The 21,695-nt window shown below is 51.9% G+C and overlaps 1 protein-coding gene and 1 pseudogene across 2 annotated transcripts in view; both read left to right on the top strand.

Moving 5' to 3' along the window:
• The first annotated feature begins 82 nt into the window (after positions 1-82).
• Positions 83-21,695, top strand: part of GPR137C (G protein-coupled receptor 137C) — a 25,737-nt gene continuing 4,124 nt past the window's right edge. Inside the window, exons 1-6 of one of the 2 annotated variants that reach the window (XM_039705914.1) lie at positions 83-577; positions 7,374-7,417; positions 8,092-8,320; positions 10,560-10,709; positions 11,229-11,351; positions 11,445-11,560. In XM_039705914.1, coding sequence (XP_039561848.1) covers positions 245-577; positions 7,374-7,417; positions 8,092-8,320; positions 10,560-10,709; positions 11,229-11,351; positions 11,445-11,560 — 995 coding nt within the window. In that variant the 5' untranslated portion in view covers positions 83-244. Of the gene's footprint in view, positions 578-7,373; positions 7,418-8,091; positions 8,321-10,559; positions 10,710-11,228; positions 11,352-11,444; positions 15,781-21,695 lie in introns of those variants that run through there. The other variant, XM_039705915.1, reaches the window with a different exon arrangement.
• Positions 15,218-16,756, top strand: LOC120500698 (annotated as a pseudogene).

Here is a 21,695-nt window from a genome sequence, read left to right as displayed (position 1 = left end):
GTGGCCGGCGGGCGGCCAATGGGCAGCGCGCGCCGCCGCCCCTCAAATCAGCGGGCTCAGCCGGCTGTCCCCGGCACGGAGTTGTTTGGCGGCGGGCGGGCGGGCGGTGCAGCCGGGCGGGCGGGAGGAGGAGGAGGAAGAGAAGAAGAAGGGGAAAAGGAGGGGGGTCTCCCCTTTGTTGCATGGGGGTGTCCAGCCGGGGCTGAGGGAAGGCAGGGAGGGGGTCGGTGCCTCCCGCTGCCCCATGGCCCTCGCTGAGGGGGCGGCCGTGCCCTACGCCGTGGAGCTGGGGCTCACCGTGCTCCACACGGCGCTCTACGCCGCGCTCTTCCTCTTCGCCTACCTGCAGCTCTGGCTGCTGCTCTACTACCGCGAGCGGCGGCTGAGTTACCACACGCTCTGCCTCTTCCTCTGCCTGCTCTGGGCAGCCCTCAGGACCACCCTGTTCTCCTTCTACCTGCAGAATTCCCTGCAGGCCCTCCGCCTCCAGCAGCCCTTCGCCCACTGGCTCCTGTACTGCCTGCCCGGCTGCCTCCTCTTCTCCAGCCTCTGCCTCCTCAACCTCTATTTCGCCGAGGTAAGTTTTGCCTTTCGGGCAAAACCCCTCCAAGAATTCTCTTTCCCGCACCTCCACCCTTGCGGGACAGCGGGGCTGGGAGCTCCTCTTCGGCCGCCTCTCCAAACTTGGAGCGCCCTGGAGCCGCGGCTGTGGGGATGGGCACGAGAGCGCCCAGGTGAGGGGCGATGCTGAGGGGCTGCCCCGGCCCGGGCACAGCCTGAGGGCTGCGGGGCTGTGCCCCCAACCCCGGCTGGCCAGGAGGCGCAGGGATTGTGCCCTGAATCCAGCCCTCGGTGCAGACTTTGGGACAGCCCGGGGGGGATGCGGGGGTTGTGCCCTGAATCCAAGCTCGGTGGGGGGAGGCACAGGGATTGGTGTCCTGAATCCAGGCTTGGGGAGAAGCACAGGGATTGTGTGCCCTGAATCCAGCTGGGGGGGCGGGGTGGGATTTGGGGGGGATGGCGTGGGCTGAAAGTGTGCCCAGAACCCCAGCATCAGCGCTTTGGGGTGCAGGGCTGTGCCCTGACTGCAGACCCCGCACGGGGGGACAGCCCCATGCCCTGAATTTGGGACTGGGGGGATGCAGGGAGATGCCCTGCTCCCAGGTGGGCTTTTCCTCCTTGCAGCCCAGACCCACCGTGGGGTGTTTGTTTGTGTGTGTGGTGGGGAGACATCACTTGATGGACTGTTTTGCATCTTTTATTTTTTTTTTAATTGATTCCCCTTCTGCAAAGGGGACCAGAAAGTGGCAGCAGCAGGGGCTGCTCTGGCCTGGAGTGATGCCAACCATTACGTCACCAGCCAGAGCCTCTTCTGCTATTGTTGCTGCGCTCCCTCCTTCCCTCCATCGAGAGCCGGGCTTGTTGTTCCGCGGCTTGTCAGACAAAAAAACCCCGAGATCCCTCACACAACAGCCCGGGGCAGCACAGGGGGGCCCCTTCCCAGCGCCAGCATCGCTGCTGGGACAGCGCGGAGCCGCTTGTTATTGTCACCGAGATGTGTCCCTGCTTCCCTGGGCTTTCCATCACTCGTGTGGTGATTTTTAGCCTCCTTTCCTTAGTCCTTCCACTTGCCTTTATCTCCTAAAGCCCTGGCTCTCCCCTCCCCATCCTCCTCCTGAATATTTTGTTTCTGCTCCAGTTTCTCTTGAGCAGCCCTCTGCTCGCCTGCCTCCCGGTTCGCTGCCTATTTATGAAACAAGTCACCACTTTTTCCTTCCAGCTTTGTTGTTGTTGTTGGGATTCTTTGCACTGCGGCTCTCAGCTGTTCCCCAGCCTCACAAAGGAATGGCCAGCACACGGAAATCTCTCCGTGGCTCCCATGTGTCACCCACGGGAGTTATGATTTCATTTTCCCCAGGACACCAGCATCCACGTGACACTTGGAGCGCTGGGGTTGTTCTGCTGTTCTGCTTCTTTTCCTCCCCTCAATAAACACCTGGAGGTTTTGGGGGTGAGCTGCCTGTTGCAGAAGGTGTTGTTGATGGAGTGGCAGTGGAATAACAAATGGTGCATAGAGTGCACAAATCCCTCTTGTCTGTTTTAAGGCAGCCTGACCTCCCAGTTGCTCCAGGCAGGAGGGGTTGGTGTCCCTTGGAAGGCAGGGATTCTGTGCTCTGCTCCACAGAGTGGCTGGATTTCTGTTTTCCTCTAGGTCACTGGATTTGACAGCAGATTTGCCTCTCTGCAGGCTTGTTTAAAGGTCCTCTTAAAGTAAATCCAAATAGATTCCCAGGCTTCTCCTCCTCCCACGGTATCTGTTTTTCAGTGAACTCTGCATATATCCCACTTCTTTCTCCTTGAAGACCTAGAGCCAAGGGAAATCCTGTCTGAGGAAATAAGAGCTCTGAATCTGGAGTGGGGAAGGATAAAGTGACTTATGAAAATGGGTCTGCTTGCTCAGTTCCAGGGAGGGCCTGACACTTCCCTGGAACAGCCAGGAGGGGTGTCCATCACTCCGTGGGGTTTTTGGGAGATCTCAGTGCTGAAGCCCCAGAGGTTTGGAGAAAAAAGATGGAAAGCCTGGAGCTTTTCTGGCTCCCATGATCTAGAGGTGACTGCTGTGTTTACTGGTGTGATCCAGCAGAACGTGCCCATCCATTCCCAATTTTTAGGGCCCACTTGGCAGCAGGCTGTGGAAGCACACTGATCTTCTGCTGCCCTGGGGGTGGCATCCTGATCTGAGATGTCCTCTGATAAAAGCAGGAGCTGCTGCTGTGCTGAGGGCCTGGCTCATTGTCCCTGTACACAGAGCCTTCTTTGTGGAGATGCTGGAGAAATGGCATCTGGGCAAGAAAATGGCCTGTGCTGATATTTGAGCTGTTCTTGCTTGATTCCCAGAGCTCCTCGGGCAGCATAGAGGCTGAGGCTGGAATGGTGCTGGGGAAGAAGCTCCAGGAAACAGATACCTGTGGAGAACTGGCATTGCTTAACACTCCAGGCTGTTTCAGGGCTGAAATTCAAATTGGCTAAACTGCCTGATGTTCCTCCTTTCTGTGGGGAGAGGCTGTTCTCTTCCTATCCCATCTTGGTCCCTGAGATCCCTGAGGGGATGCAGAGACCTCACAGAATCAGTGTGGGATGTGTATTTATTTTTCATAGAGTCCCAGAATGGTTTGGGTTGGAAGGGACCTTAAAGCTCATCCAGTTCCACCCCCTGCCATGGCAGGGACACCTTCCACTGTCCCAGCTTGCTCCAGCCTGGCCTTGGACACTTCCAGGGGTCCAGGGGCAGCCACAGCTTCTCTGGGCACCCTGTGCCAGGGTCTGCCCACCCTCCCAGCCAGGAATTCCTTCCCAGTATCCCATCCATCCCTGTCCTGTGGCAGTGGGAGCCATTCCCTTTCATTCCATCCCCAGGTCTTTGTCAGGAGCATGGTACATGGAAATGGAAATACATGGAAGGAGCTCAGGGTATTTATCCTGGAGAAGAGGAGGCTCAGGAGGGACCTTGTGGCTCTGCAGAGCTCCCTGACAGGAGGGGACAGCCAGGGGGGCTTGAGCTCTGCTCCCAGGGAAGCAAGGGACAAGAGGAAAAGGCCTCAAGCTGTGCCAGGGCAGGTTTAAATGGGATATTAGGGAAAAATTCTTCATGGAAAGGGTTGTCAGGCATTGGAAGGAGCTGCCCCGGGAGGTTTGGAGTGCCCATCCCTGGGGGTGCCCAAGAAACCCCTGGAGGTGGCACTCAGAGCTCTGGGCTTGTGACAAGGTGGGAATCAGGCACAGCTTGGAGCTGATGGCCTTGGAGGTCTTCTCCAACCCAAATGATTCTGTGAAATGCAGCCACAACAGCCTTGATCCTAAAGACCTTCCTGAGCCCTTGGCACCCCTGGTTGTCCTGGCAGTCAGCAGCTGGCACAGGGATGGGTAAGGAATGCTGATGGTGTGGCCAGAGCCCTTCACCTGCCTGGGCTGCTCTGAGTGCTCCCTGTGAGGAGATGACATCAGCCCCTTCATCCCTTCCTGCTCTAATTGCACTGGAGACAGCGCACCCAGCCTGGGAGATGTTTGTCTTTACTGTCCTGCATCTTCCTGCTTCCTCAGCTGGAAAGCTGGGAAAATCTCCATCCTTCATTTCCCATTTTCACCCTCCGTGTGTAGCAGACAGCTGGCAGTGCCCTGTGCCTCGGAGGGACAGCTGGTGAGGGATCACTGAGCCTCCAAACTCTCCATCCCATCACTGATGGTTCCCATGTTCCCCACATGAACAGGCGGCCCTGCTGGGGACCAGCTATTCTAGGAAAGGAGGGAACATGCAGAGTTGCAGCCTGTGTTCAGGATGGCATGGAATGATCTGGATGCTAATATGAGGATGGTGAGAGATCCTCCTGGACAGCTTTTCCCTTGTGGGTTGAAGCTGGGGTTTGCACACTTGGTACGAGGTGTGATCCCAAAATAGTCTGTGCTGTGCTCCCATTACCTCGTGTGGTGAGGAGGGGGATCTGTCTGGGGATGCTCCTGCAGCTGAGCTGTGTTGGGGCAGGGCATGGTTGTGTCTTGTGTCTGCAGAGCCCAAATTTGTGTTTTCATGAAGCAAAAAAATAATTTGGTTCTAGTGGACAACAAGAAGTTCCTGGATCTTTCAGGTCTGCTGAAAAGTAGCTTGGTTTTGGTCCAGCCTAAGTGCCTCACTGTAAAGTTTAAGATCCTGCCTTGTGCAGACACTGGGAGTGGTCCTTGGATTCATCTGTGGGATCTGGGACGTGTCACTTTTCCTCCCTGAGCAGCTGTGACACCTCCAGTGCACCTTCTAAGGGTGAGTGTGTCTCTTGAACACACCCTAGGGGCTCTCTGGGCTGTGATGTGAGCCAGGAAATCACTTTTGTGAAATAAACCCACCCAAAAGCCTCCAGCACCACGGAGGGCTTTGGGGTCTGGAGCTCATTTCAGCCTCACCTTCTGCCTGATGGGGAGTGCTCGAGGGATCCATGGCTCTGGAAAGGCACCTGAGCATTCCAAACTGCTGTAAAAGAATTGCTCAGAGGAAATGTTGCCAGCCCTGCTGCTCTGTGCTGCTGAGACCTCTGTTCCCTGTTTTCATGCTTGATTTCTGGAGCTGGGCTCAGCTCAGATTTGAAGGAACTGTTCAGTTTTCAAGGATTGCTGCTCACAGCTTGGCCTAATGCACCTGCTGAAGCACAGGGATCTATTTTTTCCTGTTTTTCTGAAGAACAGGAGTGCTCCTGAGCTCTCTGTGCTGGATTTTTCACAGCAGAACCCTCTGCCTGAGCTGTCCTTGGGCTCTGGGAGCAGCAGAGCCCCGTGCAGGAGGCTCAGAGCTCATCTCAAGGATAAGAACCCAGAGACACCCTGTGCACTCTGCTGGTGGCACCTCCTGACCCAGTCCCTGGGAAGGAAAAGCAACCTTCAGATAACTTATCAGCCTTAATAACCAAAACCACCCAAGCAGTTCTGGCTGTTCCCTCCTGAAGTTATAGGAATAACTACCCAGGGCTAATAAAAGTGTGAGGCTGGAGCTGTGGTCTCCCTCTGCTTTCCATGGCAGCAGGCCAAGCATGAGGCTCAAATTGCTGTTGCACTCTTAACCCTGACTCAGCTTTGTGTGCCTTCATCCCTGGGGCTGCAGGGGAGGGTTTGGGAAGAGTGTCCTGCCCAAAACAGCATCTTCTGTGAGCCAGGAGCACTTCCCTGCTCAGCTGAGGGGCTGTTCTCAGCTGGGAGCACGACATTCCCAGCTGGAATACGAGCCAGGGACTCTGCAGGGCTGTTCAGAGGCTGAGGTTACAGCAGGAGTGCAGATTCCTCAGTGGATTTCCATGCTGCTGGAATGGGTGCTGAACCAGGAGTTTCCCAGCTGGATGTCACCAATGCCCGTTTTGACAGGGCAAGAGGAAAACAGCCTCAAGTTGTGCCAGGGAATATTTAGATCCTAAGTGGATGTTAGGGAAAAAATTCTTCACTGGGAGGGTGGTGAGGTGTTGGAACAGGCTGCTCAGGGCAGTGGTGGAGTCCCCAGCCCTGGAAGTGTTCAAAAAACTCGTGGATGTGGCACTTCAGGGCATGGTTTAGTGGTGAATGTGGTGGTGCTGGATTAATGGTTGGGCTTCACCTTGGAGGGCTTTTCCAGCCTCAGTGATTCAGTGATTCCATGACACTCCCAAAGTGCCTGAATGTCACCCACAGCAAACAAGGGAGGATTCAGGGATATTTCTCTTTTGGAGTCACCACATGGCTCTTCCCAAGGCTCAGTTTCTTGTAGATGAGATGAGTTGTAGAGCTCAGGGTGGATTGTGCCACACTCCTGTACTTCTGTGTGCCAGGACAGGGGGACAGAGAGCATTCCTGAGGCTGGATACCTCCCTCTGCTGAGGAACCACGTCTCATTCCTCACGAAGTTAAGCTCATCCTTCCTCAGGAAGAGGAGCCAGGCAGTGGAAGTGGCTCTTGGAAGAGAATCACTGAAGCTGTCCAATGTCCTTTGAAATGCCTGGAACCACTGCAGTGGCTCAGACAACCCTCAGATCCTGAAATGTCTCTGGAAATCCCCTTGGCAGCAGCCTGATTCCTGAAGCTCATGTGCCATTTCTGCCTCAGTGCTGGCTTGGAAGCAGGAGCCAAGGAATCCCACCAGGATAAAAGCTGCCTGGGAGGAGAGGAGTGATCCTTCACTGCTGACAGGGAAGGCTCCTTGTGGGAGAAGGGAAATTCAACCTCCACAGCTGTGCAGTGATCCCACAAATGCAGGTGGGATCACTCTGGATGTGACTGTGCCTCTTCCCAGGTTCCTTCAAAGTCTCAATCAGGACATGAGCTTTGCCTGTGGCTGAGTGTGACCCAGCTCTGGGATCCTTCCTGGTGGGGTCTGGATCTGGAGCTGGGCACAACCCAGTTCCTGAGCAGTGTGAGCACAGGTTCCCTGTGCCTTTGCAGCAGGAATTCACATCTCAGCTGTGATTTGGGAGTATCTGCACCTTCCTAAACTGTCCCTGCTCCTCTCACATGGAAATCCAGCATGGCTGAGGTCCTAAAATAGCCCGAAACACTGGGAAAAGGAGATGTATTTTTGAAGGATGTTCAAGTGCTAAACTCCCTTCTTTTCTTGAGGTCTTCAAGGTGTGGTGTTATAGTGCTTGTCATATATGAGGTGTTAAATATGTTTGTGATTGTTGGGAAGCTGTATTTGGGCTGGGCTTGTACAAGGAAAAAGTAGAATTCTTTTGGGTCCAGAGCAAGAGTTGGTGCTAATAAATGATCCAGAGTCCTTGGAGATGCCAGCTGGATTCTGACTTCCCTGTTTATCTCTTGACAAAGTTGAAAGGAAACCTAAAGTAACCCTGTGCAAATCTTTCTTCCAGGTCATATTCAAAGTGAAATGTGCAGCTGAATTCAACAAGTACAAGTAAGTGCTGCTGTCCTGACCTTCCCTTCAAAGCTGGTCCCGGGGGAACTGGCTGGGAATGGGAGGGTCAGACCCCAAAAGCTGAACAGAGCTCTAATTCCACACCTGTGCTCTGAGAAAGGAGCAGAGTTGCACCTTGGAGCAGGACTGGGAGCTTCAGGGGTGCCAGAGGAGCTCAAGCATCCCAGTTCCCCTGGGTGGAGTCCTGGGGTCACTCTGAGCTGTCCCAGCCCAGAAAGATCTGCAGAACAAGGCCTGAGCAATGGGTGAGCCCCAGGTTTGTGCAGCCCAGGTGCTTCCCAGGAAAACCCAGGGTGGAAAATGCAAGCTCCAGTGGCTCTCAAGAAAGGAGTTGCAGTGGTTGTGATGACTCATGGCTTATTGACTGGAGTTAATGCAGAGCTGGAGCAACACTTAAAATCTGCAAGATAAGAACCTGACTGTCAGAAGATGAGTCTTGTAACTCATGACTGCTTACGCTGCTCATGTGTTATGAGAGCAGCTCCAACAAATCCTCTGCAGCCTCGGGCTGCCAATACAACCCCTGAAATTTGCTGGAATGCCTGAGCTTCCCTGCAGGCAGAGCCCTGGGAGGCTCTGCTGAGACAGGAGGGAGGTGCAGAGTGAACCTGGCCTTGTCTCACTGACCATTTTCCCCCTCACCATGTCTCCAGGGTCCTGTTGTACCTGGGCTCCATGCTCACCAGCCTCCTGTTCCTGGTTGTGAATTTGACCTGTGCAATGCTGATCCACGGCGAGGTCCCGGAGAAGCAGCTGAGGTGGACGCTCCTGGCGCGGGCTCTGGTCAACGACAGCCTCTTCATCCTCTGTGCCATCTCCCTGGCCTGCTGCATGTGCAAACTGGGAAAGATGTCTTCAGCCAACGTCTACCTCGAGTCCAAGGTGGGTGAATGCCTTGGGAATTCCCACTGGGACTGCTCAGCTGGATCTGGCTGTGCTCACTCAGGGCAGCGCTGGCCTGGTGGCACCTGAGCTGCTTTTGCTCAAATTTTCCTTCCAGTGTGGAGGTGGCAACTCTTGGATTCCTCCCTTTCACAAAGTGCATGCTCCTGCTGTGGGAGTGATGTTTCCTGCATGTTTTAGGGGAATACTTTGTCTGCAGCTTTGGCATAACAGATTTATGAGCTGCTTCTGCTTTTCAGGCACAAAAGATCCCAGCTTTACCTTGAGCAGAGGGTTCTCTTAGAGCAGCAGATGCAGTTTTGGCTGTGTATTTTACCTGTAGCAGGTGTGTCATGATTCCCTGCAAAGAAATCCAGTTTTAGCTGGACTCTGCTTGGGTAGGATGAGATGAGCATTTTGGAATGGGAGCAGAAGTTGCTCTAGGTCCTCTCCCAAAGCAGGACAGGTGAGGGTCTGAACACACACAGCTCTTTTCCAGCAGATAGGAAAGTAGTAAAGCCACCAGCAGTGTGGCAGGAGGCTGCAGTCAGTGTCCACTTGAGTGCCTGGAAACATTTAGAGGAAAAACCAGAGCACCTGAGCATAGCCAGCTATGCTACAGTGAGGCAGGGGCAGAGAAGCTGCTCACATCCCTGCTGGCCTGGGCCTGGTATCCAGCTCTGACTGGCTCTGGACACTCATTAACTCACCCAGTTCCTCCAGTGCAGGAGCTTCCTCTCCTCACATGCCCGAGGCTGCCCCTGGGCTGTGTACAACGTGCTCCAGGGAAGCCTCTGCTCTGCACTTGGATACTCACCCTGGCTGTCTGCTGAAGGTGCCTGCCTCCCTCCCCTGCCCTGGGGGCATCCTCTGATGCTGTGTTGGGGAAATGGCTGCAGAAACAGGCTGGGGCTGAGCAGAAATGTTGCACAGGTGCCCCAGAAGGTTATCCTGCCCCTGAACTCAAAGGCACACAGCAGGGCACACAGGCACACAGCAGGGCTGGAGGCTGCTGCCTCCACACTGAAGGTGGGAGCACGGGAGCTGTGGGAAGGAGTCTGGACTGCAGCCAGCTCCTGTCCTGGGGTCCTTGGGAGCTGGAGATGTGCTTCAGCAGCCTTTGTGCCTCATTGTGCTGGCCTGAGGATCCCAGGCTCAGCTTTCAATGGCAGCAGGATGTGTGCTGGGCTTCAGGGTTGTCACTTGTCTGTTGGCACCTCTCTCCTGCTGACTCTCTCAAGACACTGTTCTGAGCTCCAGATCTAGGAAAATAGAGCTGGGATGTGGAGCAGACCACTGGGATGAGCTTCCCCAGCAGATTCTCTGCTTAAACACAAAGGCAGCTCTGGTGTTGAAGGGTGTTTGCCCTTCACTGTAACTTGCTGCCTCCCTGCATCCATTAAAGGGATTCATGGATGGATTTAACAAAACCTGGTTTGTCTCAGCATTCCTGAATGGTTTGAGTTGGAAGGGATCTTAAATCCCATCCAGTTCCAATCCCCTGCCATGGGTTACCTTTAACTATCCCAGGCTGCTCCAAGCCCATCCAGTCTGGCCTTGGACACTTCCAGGGATCCAGGGGCAGCCACAGCTTCTCTGGGCACCTTGTGGCAGGGCCTCAACTCCCTCACAATCAGGAATTTATTCCCAATATCCCATCTAACCCTGCCTTTTGTCTGTTTGAAGCCATTCCCTTGTCCTGTCCCTCCAGGCCATTGTAAATGGTCTCTCTCCATCTTTCCTGTGGGCTCCAGTTCTGGGTCTTTCTGCCCGCCCCAAATACTTGAGCTTCTTTCCCAGACAAACACTGAGTGCAGTGTTGGAGTGCTGGGTGGCTGCAAGTGAAAGGGCTGGGTGAACACCTCTGCAGGGTCTGGGCTGTGAAGCAGAAGTTGATTTTCCTGCTGGTTAGTTGTTGGCCTCGTGGAGATTCCCAGAGGAAGGCAGGGAACAGCAGGAGTAGCATCTCCCTGGACCCCCAGTTTGCAGCTGACTGACAAAGTCCTGCCAGGACACTCCAGTGCCTCAGATCCTTCCCTGCTCCCAGGCAGCTCTGGCTGTGTGGCTTCTGCAATGAACTCATCACATGAGAAAGCTCTTACCCAGCTCTGAATATTTTAGCAACAACATACAAATGTTCTGGGTCATTCTTGCCTGCACAGCTGCTCATGCATTTAAGGGAACGGGGAAGAACATCACGGCTCTGTATTAAAACTCTTTTTATTTCTTCCTGTCCTAGGGAACATCTGTCTGCCAGGCTATTCTGGTGGGATCTGTAGTGGCCCTCCTGTATTCCTCAAGGGCTTGCTATAACCTGGTAGCTGTGGCCATATCTCCAGACAATGTTCCTGGTCCTTTTAATTACGGCTGGGACAACCTTTCAGACAAGGTGAGTGTGTGACCCCAAATCCAGAGCCAGTGAAATGCAGTCACTCTTCATCCTGTGAGGGTGAGCAGGGGGCTTGGGGGGGTGTCTGGGTAGCTGAACCCCCACATGAGCTGCCTTTCTGCTGTGCTTGCTCTCTGTACCCAGCAAACCTGAGTCCTCCTCTCTCCCCAGCCACTCCTTCAGGAAGGATTCCCCGTTGTGCTCTTCCCTTTCAGCCTGCCAACTCTTCTTGTGAGGGAGAGGAGGGACAGCTCAACTAGAGCAGAACAGCAATGCTTAATCGGGCATGGCAGTGTGTGAGGGGGAGTCCCTGGTGTGGGCAGCGAGCTCCCAGTGCCCTGGCAGCACCCTCTGAGCAGAACCTGCTCACCCACACCAGCAGCAGCAGCCAGGTGAAGGTCACTGTGCTGCTTTGGGGACTCCTGCCTTTGGAAAGATTTCTCTGCTCTCCCAGTTCCAGCTTTTGGGAGCTCTGTGGGTGGCTGGGATGACACAGACCCCTCTGCCTTGTGCCCACAGGTGCACGTGGAGGTGAGCAGTGAGGAGTACGTGGTGTTTGGAGTGGTCCTGTTCCTCTGGGAGCTGGTGCCAACCACTTTCGTGGTGCTGTTCTTCCGCGCTCAGAGACTGAGCCAGAACCTGGTAGGCCTGAGCGAGTCCCCCTGTGCTGGGAGGGTGCCTGGGATGACTTTTGGGAATGTTTTGCTTCTGGCCTAACTCCTTTCTCCTTGGCAGACTCCAGCAGGGATGGTCAACAGCCACAGCTACAGCTCCAGGGCCTATTTCTTTGACAATCCCAGGCGCTACGACAGCGACGATGACTTGTCACGGCTCGGGGCCAGGGAAGGAGGGTAAGGAAGGGTTGTGCTGCTGCTCTGCTGCCCTCTGGGGCAGCACCAGAGATCCTGGCTTCTGCTCCTAGGAAAAACTTCGGTGGAAGAGGCAGCTTGGGCGAGGTAGATGGGTCAGGGAGCCTCTGACAGAGCTTTTGTTGCCTTGTGCAGCTCACAAGGAGCTGTTTTGATTGGGCAGAAGTGACCAGCTCAGTGAGGTGGATGGTGCTCACAGGTGGTGATTGCAATCAGGAGACCTCATCCAGGAGGGCAGGGATCCATTTCAGAGGGCTCTGAAATGATCTCCAGAGGGGTTTCTCCACTGGGAAGTGAGAGCTGGTGATGTTCTGGAAGGGAGCTGGGACAAAGCTCTGCAGGAAATGCTGGTGTGGGGGACAATGGTCAGGTATCCCCAGCAAAACTCTTACAAGGCATCCTGGCAGCCCTGTCACCATGGAATCATGGAATGGTTAGGGCTGGAAGGGACCTTAAAGCCCATCTTGTTCCACCCCCTGCCATAGGAAGGGACACCTTCCACTATCCCAGGCTGCTCCAAGCTCTGTCCAACCTGGTCTGCAACACTTCCACTTCACTTCCAAGTCCCCTCACAGTTGGAATAAATCAGCTGAGACTCCATTTCCTTCATGCAGAAAGCCAATTCTTTATTCTTTGCAGGAAATATCAGCCCTGTGTTAAACCTAATTGGCCAGCAATGCAGTGAAACTCAGTTCACTGGTCAGTAAGGGCTATTGTATATGTCTGTCAAATTTTCTCTCTAGATATGTTTACATTTTTCCTTTGTGGAGTCTCATGGGACAAATCTTATTATTTACACAGGTGCATTTGTTTTTCACCCTCAGAATAGAATGTTGTGTTAAAGGAACTTCTGATTCTCAAAATAGCTTCACATGGCAACTTGCAAATTGCTTGTTAGCTGCACTTAGAAGAAATGACAGGCCAGCTTTGGCAATTTGGTTTCATAAGGCCTTTCTTTCATAATTCTTCTACCTGTCTACAACATCTCACCCTTTTCATTAATTTTTAAAAGGCTCTGTTCTGATCTTAAAACAGCTTGCTCTTGGGAGGGTATTATCTCATTAAGGTTATCACTGGTTATCTATTAGATATGGGATAAAAGACTGATTACAATCAACAAAGCTTATCAAATTCTGTCATGTCATTGACACAGGATTTTGCAGCATGAGAAAACAAAAGAATAATGTCCAGTGTCTCTTAGGGAAATGAAGATAAATGACCATTGCTTTAAAGTCAAATAGTTGAGGCTCAGGAGAAAGTCCATTAGCTGGAAATGTTGATCTTTGACATCACTGAATGTCCTCCTGGATCCTGGAACAGGGAATAGCTGAAGAAGGTTGGTAGGAACACTATCCTGTGATGATGACATGAAGCTTTTGTTGGCAAATTGCCTCTGTATTTGCAGACACAGCCGAGTCTTGGCAGTCCTGGTTCTGTTCCTGTTCTGGCCACGAGGGCTGCAGGGTGATGAGGTTTCTCTTTCCACTGGGCCTCATTTTCCCAGAGGTGATCAGTGATTGATCTGACAGGTGACCACTTCAAACCTGCTGCTGATAAAACACAAGCACGCCCTCTCTTGAAGTCAGTGAACCAATTAGGCTTTGCTAATTGAGGCACACTCAATTGGGATTTAGATTTGATGATCTTTTTTCCAAATTTCTAATGCAAATATTGCATTATTCAAAATTCTTTGTCTAAATTTCTAATGTACATATTACATTATTTGGATGTTCTTAAGGCACTAAATTCACCTTTTTTTTTTTTAATGAGATGCTTGTCTTTGGTTTTGAGCATGAGGAAACATCAAGGCAAAACCATACATGTAGTGAACAAGAAACTGACAGCAATCAGGAGTAAGCCAGGTACAACAATTAAGACTACTTCAGCTAATACACATAATTAATAATACACGTGAAATTAGGTAATTAGGAATCTCTGAAATACTGTACCATCATGCCAGAGTCTGTGAACAGCTGACAAACCTCAATTTAGTGAGAGCTTGGATAATTATTTCCAGATAATAATTCCCAAGCTCACTCTAAAGATAGGTTCAGCTGTCATATATAAAGGGTCAAATTGCCAAGTCAAAGTGACCTGAATCTAGTTTTGATGCAGAAAACATTGGGTTTATTGACAAATTCTCCTTCCAGGTAGAGCTAAGGCCTGGCCACAGCCCAAGCTCCATCTGGGAGGGAATTCCCTTAACACATTTTTAAAAACAAGGCTCTTAAGAATAGCAGTTATGAGTAAAGGCCTTGGGGTTAAAGACTAATCAAACCACCTAGTAGTTGGATCCCTCCAAAGTTTCCTTCAGGATAGAGATGCTTCAAACACAGCAGACTTCTGGAGTGCTTCTGTAATAACTGGGAAAACCACAAGACTGGCAGTTCAGAGGCGGCTTTCAAGGAAGCTCAAATATCTTTTCTTGGATCTCTGAAAAACACTTAAAATTGAGACAGCATTGGGTCAAACCATGGAGCCAGTGCAGGGACTTAGCCAGAGAACTGAGCTGATTAAGAGATGCATAAGCAGTTAGAGAACAGAAAAGAAGGATCCTGAAACGCCACGAGTCTTTTAGATAATTGCACAAAGAGATGTTAAAGCATATAGCAAGCTGTCTATAAATACAGTAATAACATCTTATGAATGATGCCTAGTATAAAATCAGTAAGTTCACATCATGTAATCAATATATCAGTGGTAACCCTCTTAGGAAGTTGAGATAACACCTTTCTAAACAGTCATGTACCTATGACAGCAAAATGTAACAAAGGAAAGCACTACAACAGCTTCCAATCAACAACAGCCATAATGGAGAATCATCACTGACTCTTCTGTGTTTTCTGTGGAAGATAAAACAGCAGAGATTGTAACGAGCAATCGAATCTTCACAAAATCCAGGGTGAACACCCTGTATCTTCTTTATCCACAAACAGGTGTTTGTCAGTGTTTCATCACAGCTGTTCTAGTCAGTCATCTTATCTCTTAAAAGAAAACAGCTTTATATCTTACAGCATAGAAAGGTAGTATTTAATTATCTTAGATTGCAATGCAAGATGTAACCAGATGTATTCTATCACCAGCTGTTAAAACCAGGTGGGGCAGTTTTCTTTATCTCTTCCACAACTGATCCTCCCTTCAGGAGATGTCTTTTGTTAATGGGCCATTAAGTGTCCCTGCATGACTGATATAGTGACACAATCCCATTGGGAGATGCTCCACCCAGGGGGAGGAGCCAAAGCATTCCTGCCTGGATATAATCTGAGGCTTGGAACACCACAGCTGCCTTTTTCCACTGGGTTTCCAGAGGAGCAGCCTTTTTCCACTGGATTCCCAGAGGAAGACCAGACACCATTGGACCTTCAGAGGACAACTACAGCCTTCTACAGGATCACCCCTTCAACAGAACCACGTTTGTCATTCCAGGAAGACTGCAGCCACTGTTTAATTCCGATGGCTACCAACATCCTGACCAACAGGGTGTCAGGTTGTATTCAGGCTTTGTCTGCTTCAGCAGTATCATTTTATTTGTGAGCTAATTATTTCTAAACTTTGAGGAACTACTGCAGATAAAATTGAAGGTTATAGGACTTGGTTAAGAAATTAATTAAAAATAATCTTGGGAGAAGAGGAGAGCTGCAGGCACACAGGGTAGCGGGAGGTGTGAGTGGGATGGAGACGATCCTGGAGCAGCAGCGGTGGTACCATGAGGAGCAGGAGCGGCTCATGGATGTGATGGTGAAGGAGATGCTCACCAAGAAGTCCAGGCTCCATGACCAGATCAGCTCAGACCACGGCATCCGGGCCATGCAGGACAGGTACCTGGAAGTGAGCGGCAACCTGCAGGATCTGTATGATGACGAGGAGGGCCTGCGTGAGGAAGAACCTGGAGCCATTTCCGGGTCAAATGAATTTGTGGAGTTTTACAACAGACTGAAGCAAATCAAGAAATTTCACCAGAAGCACCCACATGAGATCTGTGTTCCTGTGTCAGTGGAGTTTGAGGAGCTGCTGAAGGCCAGAGACAACGTGAGTGAAGACGCTCAGAATCTGGCGGAGTTCACAGATGAGGAAGGGTATGGACGATACTTGGATTTGCATGATTGTTACCTCAAGTACATTAACCTGAAATCATCAGAGAAATTGGATTATATCACTTACTTATCCACATTTGTCCAACTCTTCAATATTCCCAAGGAGAGGAAAAAATGCTGAATATAAGAGGTATCTTGAAATGCTCCTTGAGTACCTGCAGGATTACACAGATTGAGTGAAACCATTACTGGACCAGAATGAACTTCTTGAGAAAATTCAGAAGGAGTTTGAGAAGAAGTGGGAGAATGGCACATTCCGAGGCTGGCTGAAAGAGACCAGCAGTGCCCTCACCCGTGCTGGTGCCCACCTGGACCTCTCAGCCTTCTCCTCCTGGGAGGAACTGGCCTCCCTGGGACTGGACAGGTTAAAATCAGCTTTGCTGGCTTTGAGGCTGAAGTGTGGTGGGACTCTGGAGGAGCGTGCTCAGAGGCTTTTTAGCACTAAAGGCAAATCCCTGGAAGCACTTGATCCTTCCTTGTTTGCTAAGAATCCGAAGACAAAGGGAAGCAAGAGAGACACTGAAAGAAATAAAGATCTTGCGTTCCTGGAAGCTCAGATTTGTGAGTATGTGGAAGTTCTTCAGGAACAAAGACACCTCACCCACGAGAATGTGCAGCGTAAGGAGGCACGGACAGGGGAGGAGAGAGAGGAGGAAGAGGAAGAGCAGATCAATGACAGCGAGAGTGAAGATGAAGAAAATGAAATCATTTATAACCCAAAAAATCTACCTCTTGGTTGGGATGGGAAGCCCATCCCATACTGGTTGTACAAACTCCATGGTCTGAACATCAACTACAGCTGTGAGATTTGTGGTAACTCCACCTACTGAGGGCCCAAGGCATTCCAGAGGCACTTTGCAGAGTGGAGACACGCCCATGGCATGCAGTGCCTGGGCATTCCCAACACAGGGCACTCTGCCAACGTCACACAGATTGAGGATGCAGTCTCTCTGTGGCAAAGCTGGAACAGCAGAAGGCTTCAGAGAGGTGGCAGCCCGGTACAGAGGAGGAATACAAGGATTCCAGTGGGAACGTGGTGAATAAAAAGACCTACGAAGACCTGAAGCGCCAAGGGCTGCTGTAGCTGTCCCCAGGTGAAGGATCACACATCTGCAGAGGAGTGGATCTGGCAGCAACTCTGACTTCTTCAGTGTCTGGATTTTGTATGTGCATGAATGTAGATTTCAAGAATACTTTATAGAGTCACTTTCTAGTAAACCCCTTGGACATCGCTTATATAAAAAAAAAAAAACAAAACAAACAACAACAACAAAAAGGAACAGAGGTGCAGTGGCCAGGCCATGTGTTGGGACAGGGGAGGTCTGCCACACCACCCCATATCTACAACAGGTCTCTTAGATGAACAGCAATTAAATATAGATCAGCTGATTTCAGATAAATGGGCAGGCACTGCCCCAAAAAGGGGGGAGGAGGGCTCAGCTGCCCCATGCCACCACCAGCTAGGGAAGGGAAAACTCTGTGACACTGTCCTGCGCTGCTGCACCTCTGTTCTCCCCACTAGAACACTTGTGGTTGAAAAAGAGGAGGGGGAAAAAAGCAATAAAAAACAAACCCTGAAAACTGCACACGGTAAGAGGAAAAATACCAAAAGACAAATGTAGAAAACTCAAAAGTCGCCAAGCGCCTGCAGCTCTCCTCTTCTGTTTTGGAGTCTGCGAGTTCCACAGGGGCCACTGACCAAGGGGCCCAGCCCTGGTGGAGCCACTGGGTCCAGAAAGAAGCTTTGCTGTAAAAATACTGTCCAGCCACCTGCAGTTTGAGTTCTGCTGGAGGATGGGACCCACTCAGCCACCCGTGCACCATCTGGGGGGTAACTTCATCCTGACAGAGGTAATTTTGCACAAGCACGCAACTGAGTTCTGGTTCTGGGCTCCTGGTTCTTCATTTGTTTCTCCACATGGTTTGGCTCTTGCTGCCCCTACTGCTGTGTCTGGGATAGAAGGGAAATGACTGACACGTGTCCATGTCCTCCCAAGCATCTGCACGCAGGGACACACACAGACACTGTCCCAGAACCAGGGTGTAGGCTCAGGCTCCACTAAATACATTCACCAAATTGGGGACCAGTCCCTGCACCACACAACACAGTAACAAAGGTGTCAGCATAAATTTATTGTACTTTCTCCTTTTCCCAACATATTTTGCCTCTTCTGACTCACAGTTTGGCTTTCTTTCTGTGGCGTGTACGTTCCTGTGCAGTCACTGCTCCTGTGTGCCATTTCCACACCACTGTTCTATTCTGCAACTTCTTTCCTCACACCTTAGCAGCTGACTGTTCACTCACCATGGTTCTTGAGACTTGTCTCCACCAGCAGCTCTTCGGCTGCCTCACCTTCCAGGCCTCTCTTTCGCCTGCCTAGCTCCCAAGGTTTGGAGACCACATTTGCGTTCTGCAGCTCTCAGTTTGTTTCTCACACTTTCTCCAAGGAATTTTGTTCATTTCCATGTGTTCCACGCCCTCTGCAGCCCCATGCACTCACTGCCCGGGTTCTGCTTCACCGCTGCCTCTTGTCTTTGCTTGTTCCATCTGCAGCCCTAGCCTTTTGCTACTTTGTAAATTCATTGCTTGAATTTCTTTTCCTGCTGATCCTGCGGCCAGCGGTGCTGCCGGTGGTTGTGTCCATGTGCTGTGTCTTGTCTCACTGCTCTTCACTCTTACCTCGGCCATACTCATGGCCAGCTCCATCTTCCTTTCATGACTTTGTGTATTCCATCTCTAAACCCTGTCTCACTGCCTGGTCCTGGGGTCAGCTTGGCTCCTTTCACCTTTTTTGCGACAGGCTGTTCATCTCGCTTTGGTCAAGTCTTTGGGGGTCTCCATATGGAGATCTGTCGACAGAATTTCACACTGCTGTCTTTCTTAGTCCAGAAACCGATGAGAGCTGTACAACAGGCATCAGTAGGACTCCTTTTTCTGTGCCTCCTTATCTTATCTATTATGCTGATACTCTGTTATTCAGTCACTAGATGTTTAGCAACTTGACCAAAAGCACCTTTTTTTTTTTTTTTTTTTCCCTTGGTCTGGTCTTCAAGATGTTGGCAGCTAAATGCACCAGAGCTTCCTCACTAGAAAAGAAACATCAAATGCATATTTGCACTTTTATCTGCACACTTTGGAAGGAACGGATCTCGCTCGGGCTGTGCTTGGCCTGAGACTGTTCTAGTTACTGTTTTAATTGCACATCCAGAGCTGGGAGAGGCGCTGTCTTCTGCAAAGACGTGTTCCCTGAAGGACTCTGCATCCTGCCTCCCTGGCAGCTGTCTGGGCAGGGCCCCCGGTGCTGGATGCTGGAGTTTACTGTGCCATATTCCCACCTGGCAGGGCTGGGTGAGGCCCTGGGGCTCGGGGGGTCTTGCCCTGCCTGCTGGTCCCACCTGGCTGCTGCCCCGTCCTACCTGGGCCTGTGGCTCAGAGCTGAGTGAGGTCAGTGTTGCTGCTGGCCCGTGGCTGAGGGACAGGGCTGGCTTTTCCCTGCAGGGAGAGGCTGGAGCTGGCTCAGCAGGAGTGTGTGTGCAGGAATGTGTGTGGATCCAGGGCTGCTGCACCCCCTGGGTGCCGGGAGCAGCCCTGCTCCCCCTCCTCGTTGCCCACAGTGGGGCTCCCCTCGTCCCCCTCAGTATTAAATTGCATTTAGCAGATAGTCAAGAGTTTTAACCTGAAGTGAATGTGAACTGCTGGGTCCCCACTGAGGTGCAGGGGGTGTGTGGCTGCCTGTGGAACGTTGCTGCTGCAGAGGGAAGGGGCAGAAACCAGAGGGATCTGATCCTTGGGCTCCTTGCTCTGCCCTCCCCGTGCACCTGGGGCCTCCCAGGGCTGGGAGTGCTGGGTCAGGCTGGGACAGGTCCCTCTGTCTTTCCTTATCCAAAATAGCCAAGTTTGACCTAGCCTGGGCTCTTTGGAGATATGAGGCTTGGTGTTATTCCTGGCTTGTCCCTGAGCCAGCTGTGGGGATGAGCAGAGCAGCTTTGGATAAAGGCACTGGTGCAGGGAGGGAGCTGCTCTGACCATGGGGCAAATCCACCCTGGGAGTGCTTTTAACCAGCCCTGGTGTGACACTGGGGACAGGGAATGCTGTGCTGGGACCACAGCTGGGAGCTGGAGGGACTCTGAGAGCTGTGAGAGCAACCCCAGCCTGGGGCATCCTCAGCAGCCTGATTCCCTCACGCCTGGGGCTGTGCTGAGCTCCTGTCACTTGTCCCACTGCCCTGTCCCTGAGTGTGGCCTGTGCTCACCTCCTGCTGGCCCAAAAAAGCAAGTCCTGCTTCTTTTTTGGAGATGGCAGCTCTGAGCACAGCCCTTGCTGGAGTCCCTGCCCCAGAGCTCCCCTGGCTCCTGGCAGGGACAGGCTGCTCCACCTCAATCCCTGCTTGGCTTATGGCAAAGCTGGTCCAGGGCCAGCCCCTGCCACCCTTCCTTCTGCTCCCATAAGTCTCCAAAGACAGCAAGTGACACTCGTGGCCCCTGTTCTTGCTTAAATTCCAAAGCACTAGGAGCACTTTAAGTTTTACTTTGGAGGGAAAGGAGTGTAGTGCAAAAAAGAAAAAAACATTTAAAAAACCTACAAAATCCAAGGGCTACAGGCTCATTGTTCCTCTTGCACTGAAGCACACACCCACACTACGATCTTCCTGGATTTTTTGGGAGGGCAGGTCAGGGCAGTGAGCCTCGTTGCTGATGGGTTTGGGTTTTCCTCCTCTATCCCACCTGACCGCTCCTCCCGGGGGCGGTCCCGTGTTTTACTGAACTCATTTATAGCTCAGAAGTTACAAGGACTTTTTTAATGCATAGTTGCCTTTCATTAAACTTTCTTTTTGGTTTTGTTTTGTTTTGGTTTTTTTTGGTGGGTTGTTTTTGTTTTTTGGTATGGTTTAACAGTGTTCTGGCTTTGCAGCTGCTGCCCCGGGAGCTGTGGCCAATGAATGTACCTATTTGTTCTTCACTAAACTGTAACCAAGCACTTCTCTGTTGAAATAAAATTAAAAAAAAAAAATTAAAAAGGACTTTCTGTGCTGGGATGGCTCCCAGGGTGACCCAGCCAGCTCCAGGTGTGGCCCTGTGGTCCCCTGTGCCCTGCCAGGACCTGGCACATCCCATTGCTCTGCTGCCACAGGGCTGGGAGCTCTGGATGGGCTCTGAGGGCTGAGCTGGGGTGGCACAGGGGGTTCATCCTCTGCTGTTCCTCTGGTTGCAGCCCTGAGGGAACAGCTGGAGCTGTGCCAGTGGAGGTTTGGGTGGAAATCAGGGAAAGGTTCTTCCCCAGAGGGTGCTGGCAGTGCCCAGGCTCCCCAGGGAATGGGCACTGCCAGAGCGCCAGGGGGGCTTGGACACCACTCCCAGGGATGCCCAGGGTGGGGTTGTTGGGGTCTGTGCAGGGCCAGGAGCTGTTCTGGTCCCTCTGTGACCCCTCCCAGCCCAGGGAGGCTCTGCTGTGACTCTGTGTCTCCATCTCTGAGGTGCAATGTGCTCAAACCAGCGTCCCAAGAGACACTTCTGGCCAGGAGCTGTGCTTTGTCCTTTCCAAGACTGGCTCCCCCAGCCCCAGCAGCACCTCCAGACCTGGAGCTTCCTTTATTCCTTCCCCAGCTTCATCCACATCCACAGAGGATGCAGCCCTCTGCCCTTTGGCAGCAGCTCTGCCCCACTGCTTGTCCTTGGAGCAGCAGAATTCCCCTGTGCCAGCTCTGAGGAGCAGCAGCCCCGTGCCTGGCACATCCTGTCCCAGTTTAACTCCCAGAAGAGGCCAACCCCACCTGGCCAGGCTGGGAGGGGCAGGAGAAGGTTGGGATTGGGGTCCTGGCAGCAGCTGGGGCTCCTCCAGCAAGATCCTCCTTTGGTGCATCCTCCCAGCCTCCAGTGGCTGCAAGGAGCACCAGGAACTCCCTGTTCCTAAAGAAGAGGAATTCTGAAGAGGATTTCACCTTGGGACAGCAGCAGCTCCTACAATGCCTTGAAGTTGTTTTTTTATGCAGCAGGAAGTTGGTGTAGGCACACAGAGAGTGAT

The sequence above is a fragment of the Passer montanus genome, unplaced genomic scaffold (assembly GCF_014805655.1).
Source record: "Passer montanus isolate IOZ18808 unplaced genomic scaffold, ASM1480565v1 scaffold189, whole genome shotgun sequence".
Taxonomy (NCBI): Eukaryota; Metazoa; Chordata; class Aves; order Passeriformes; family Passeridae; genus Passer; species Passer montanus.
This window is presented reverse-complemented; position numbering and strand designations above follow the sequence as displayed.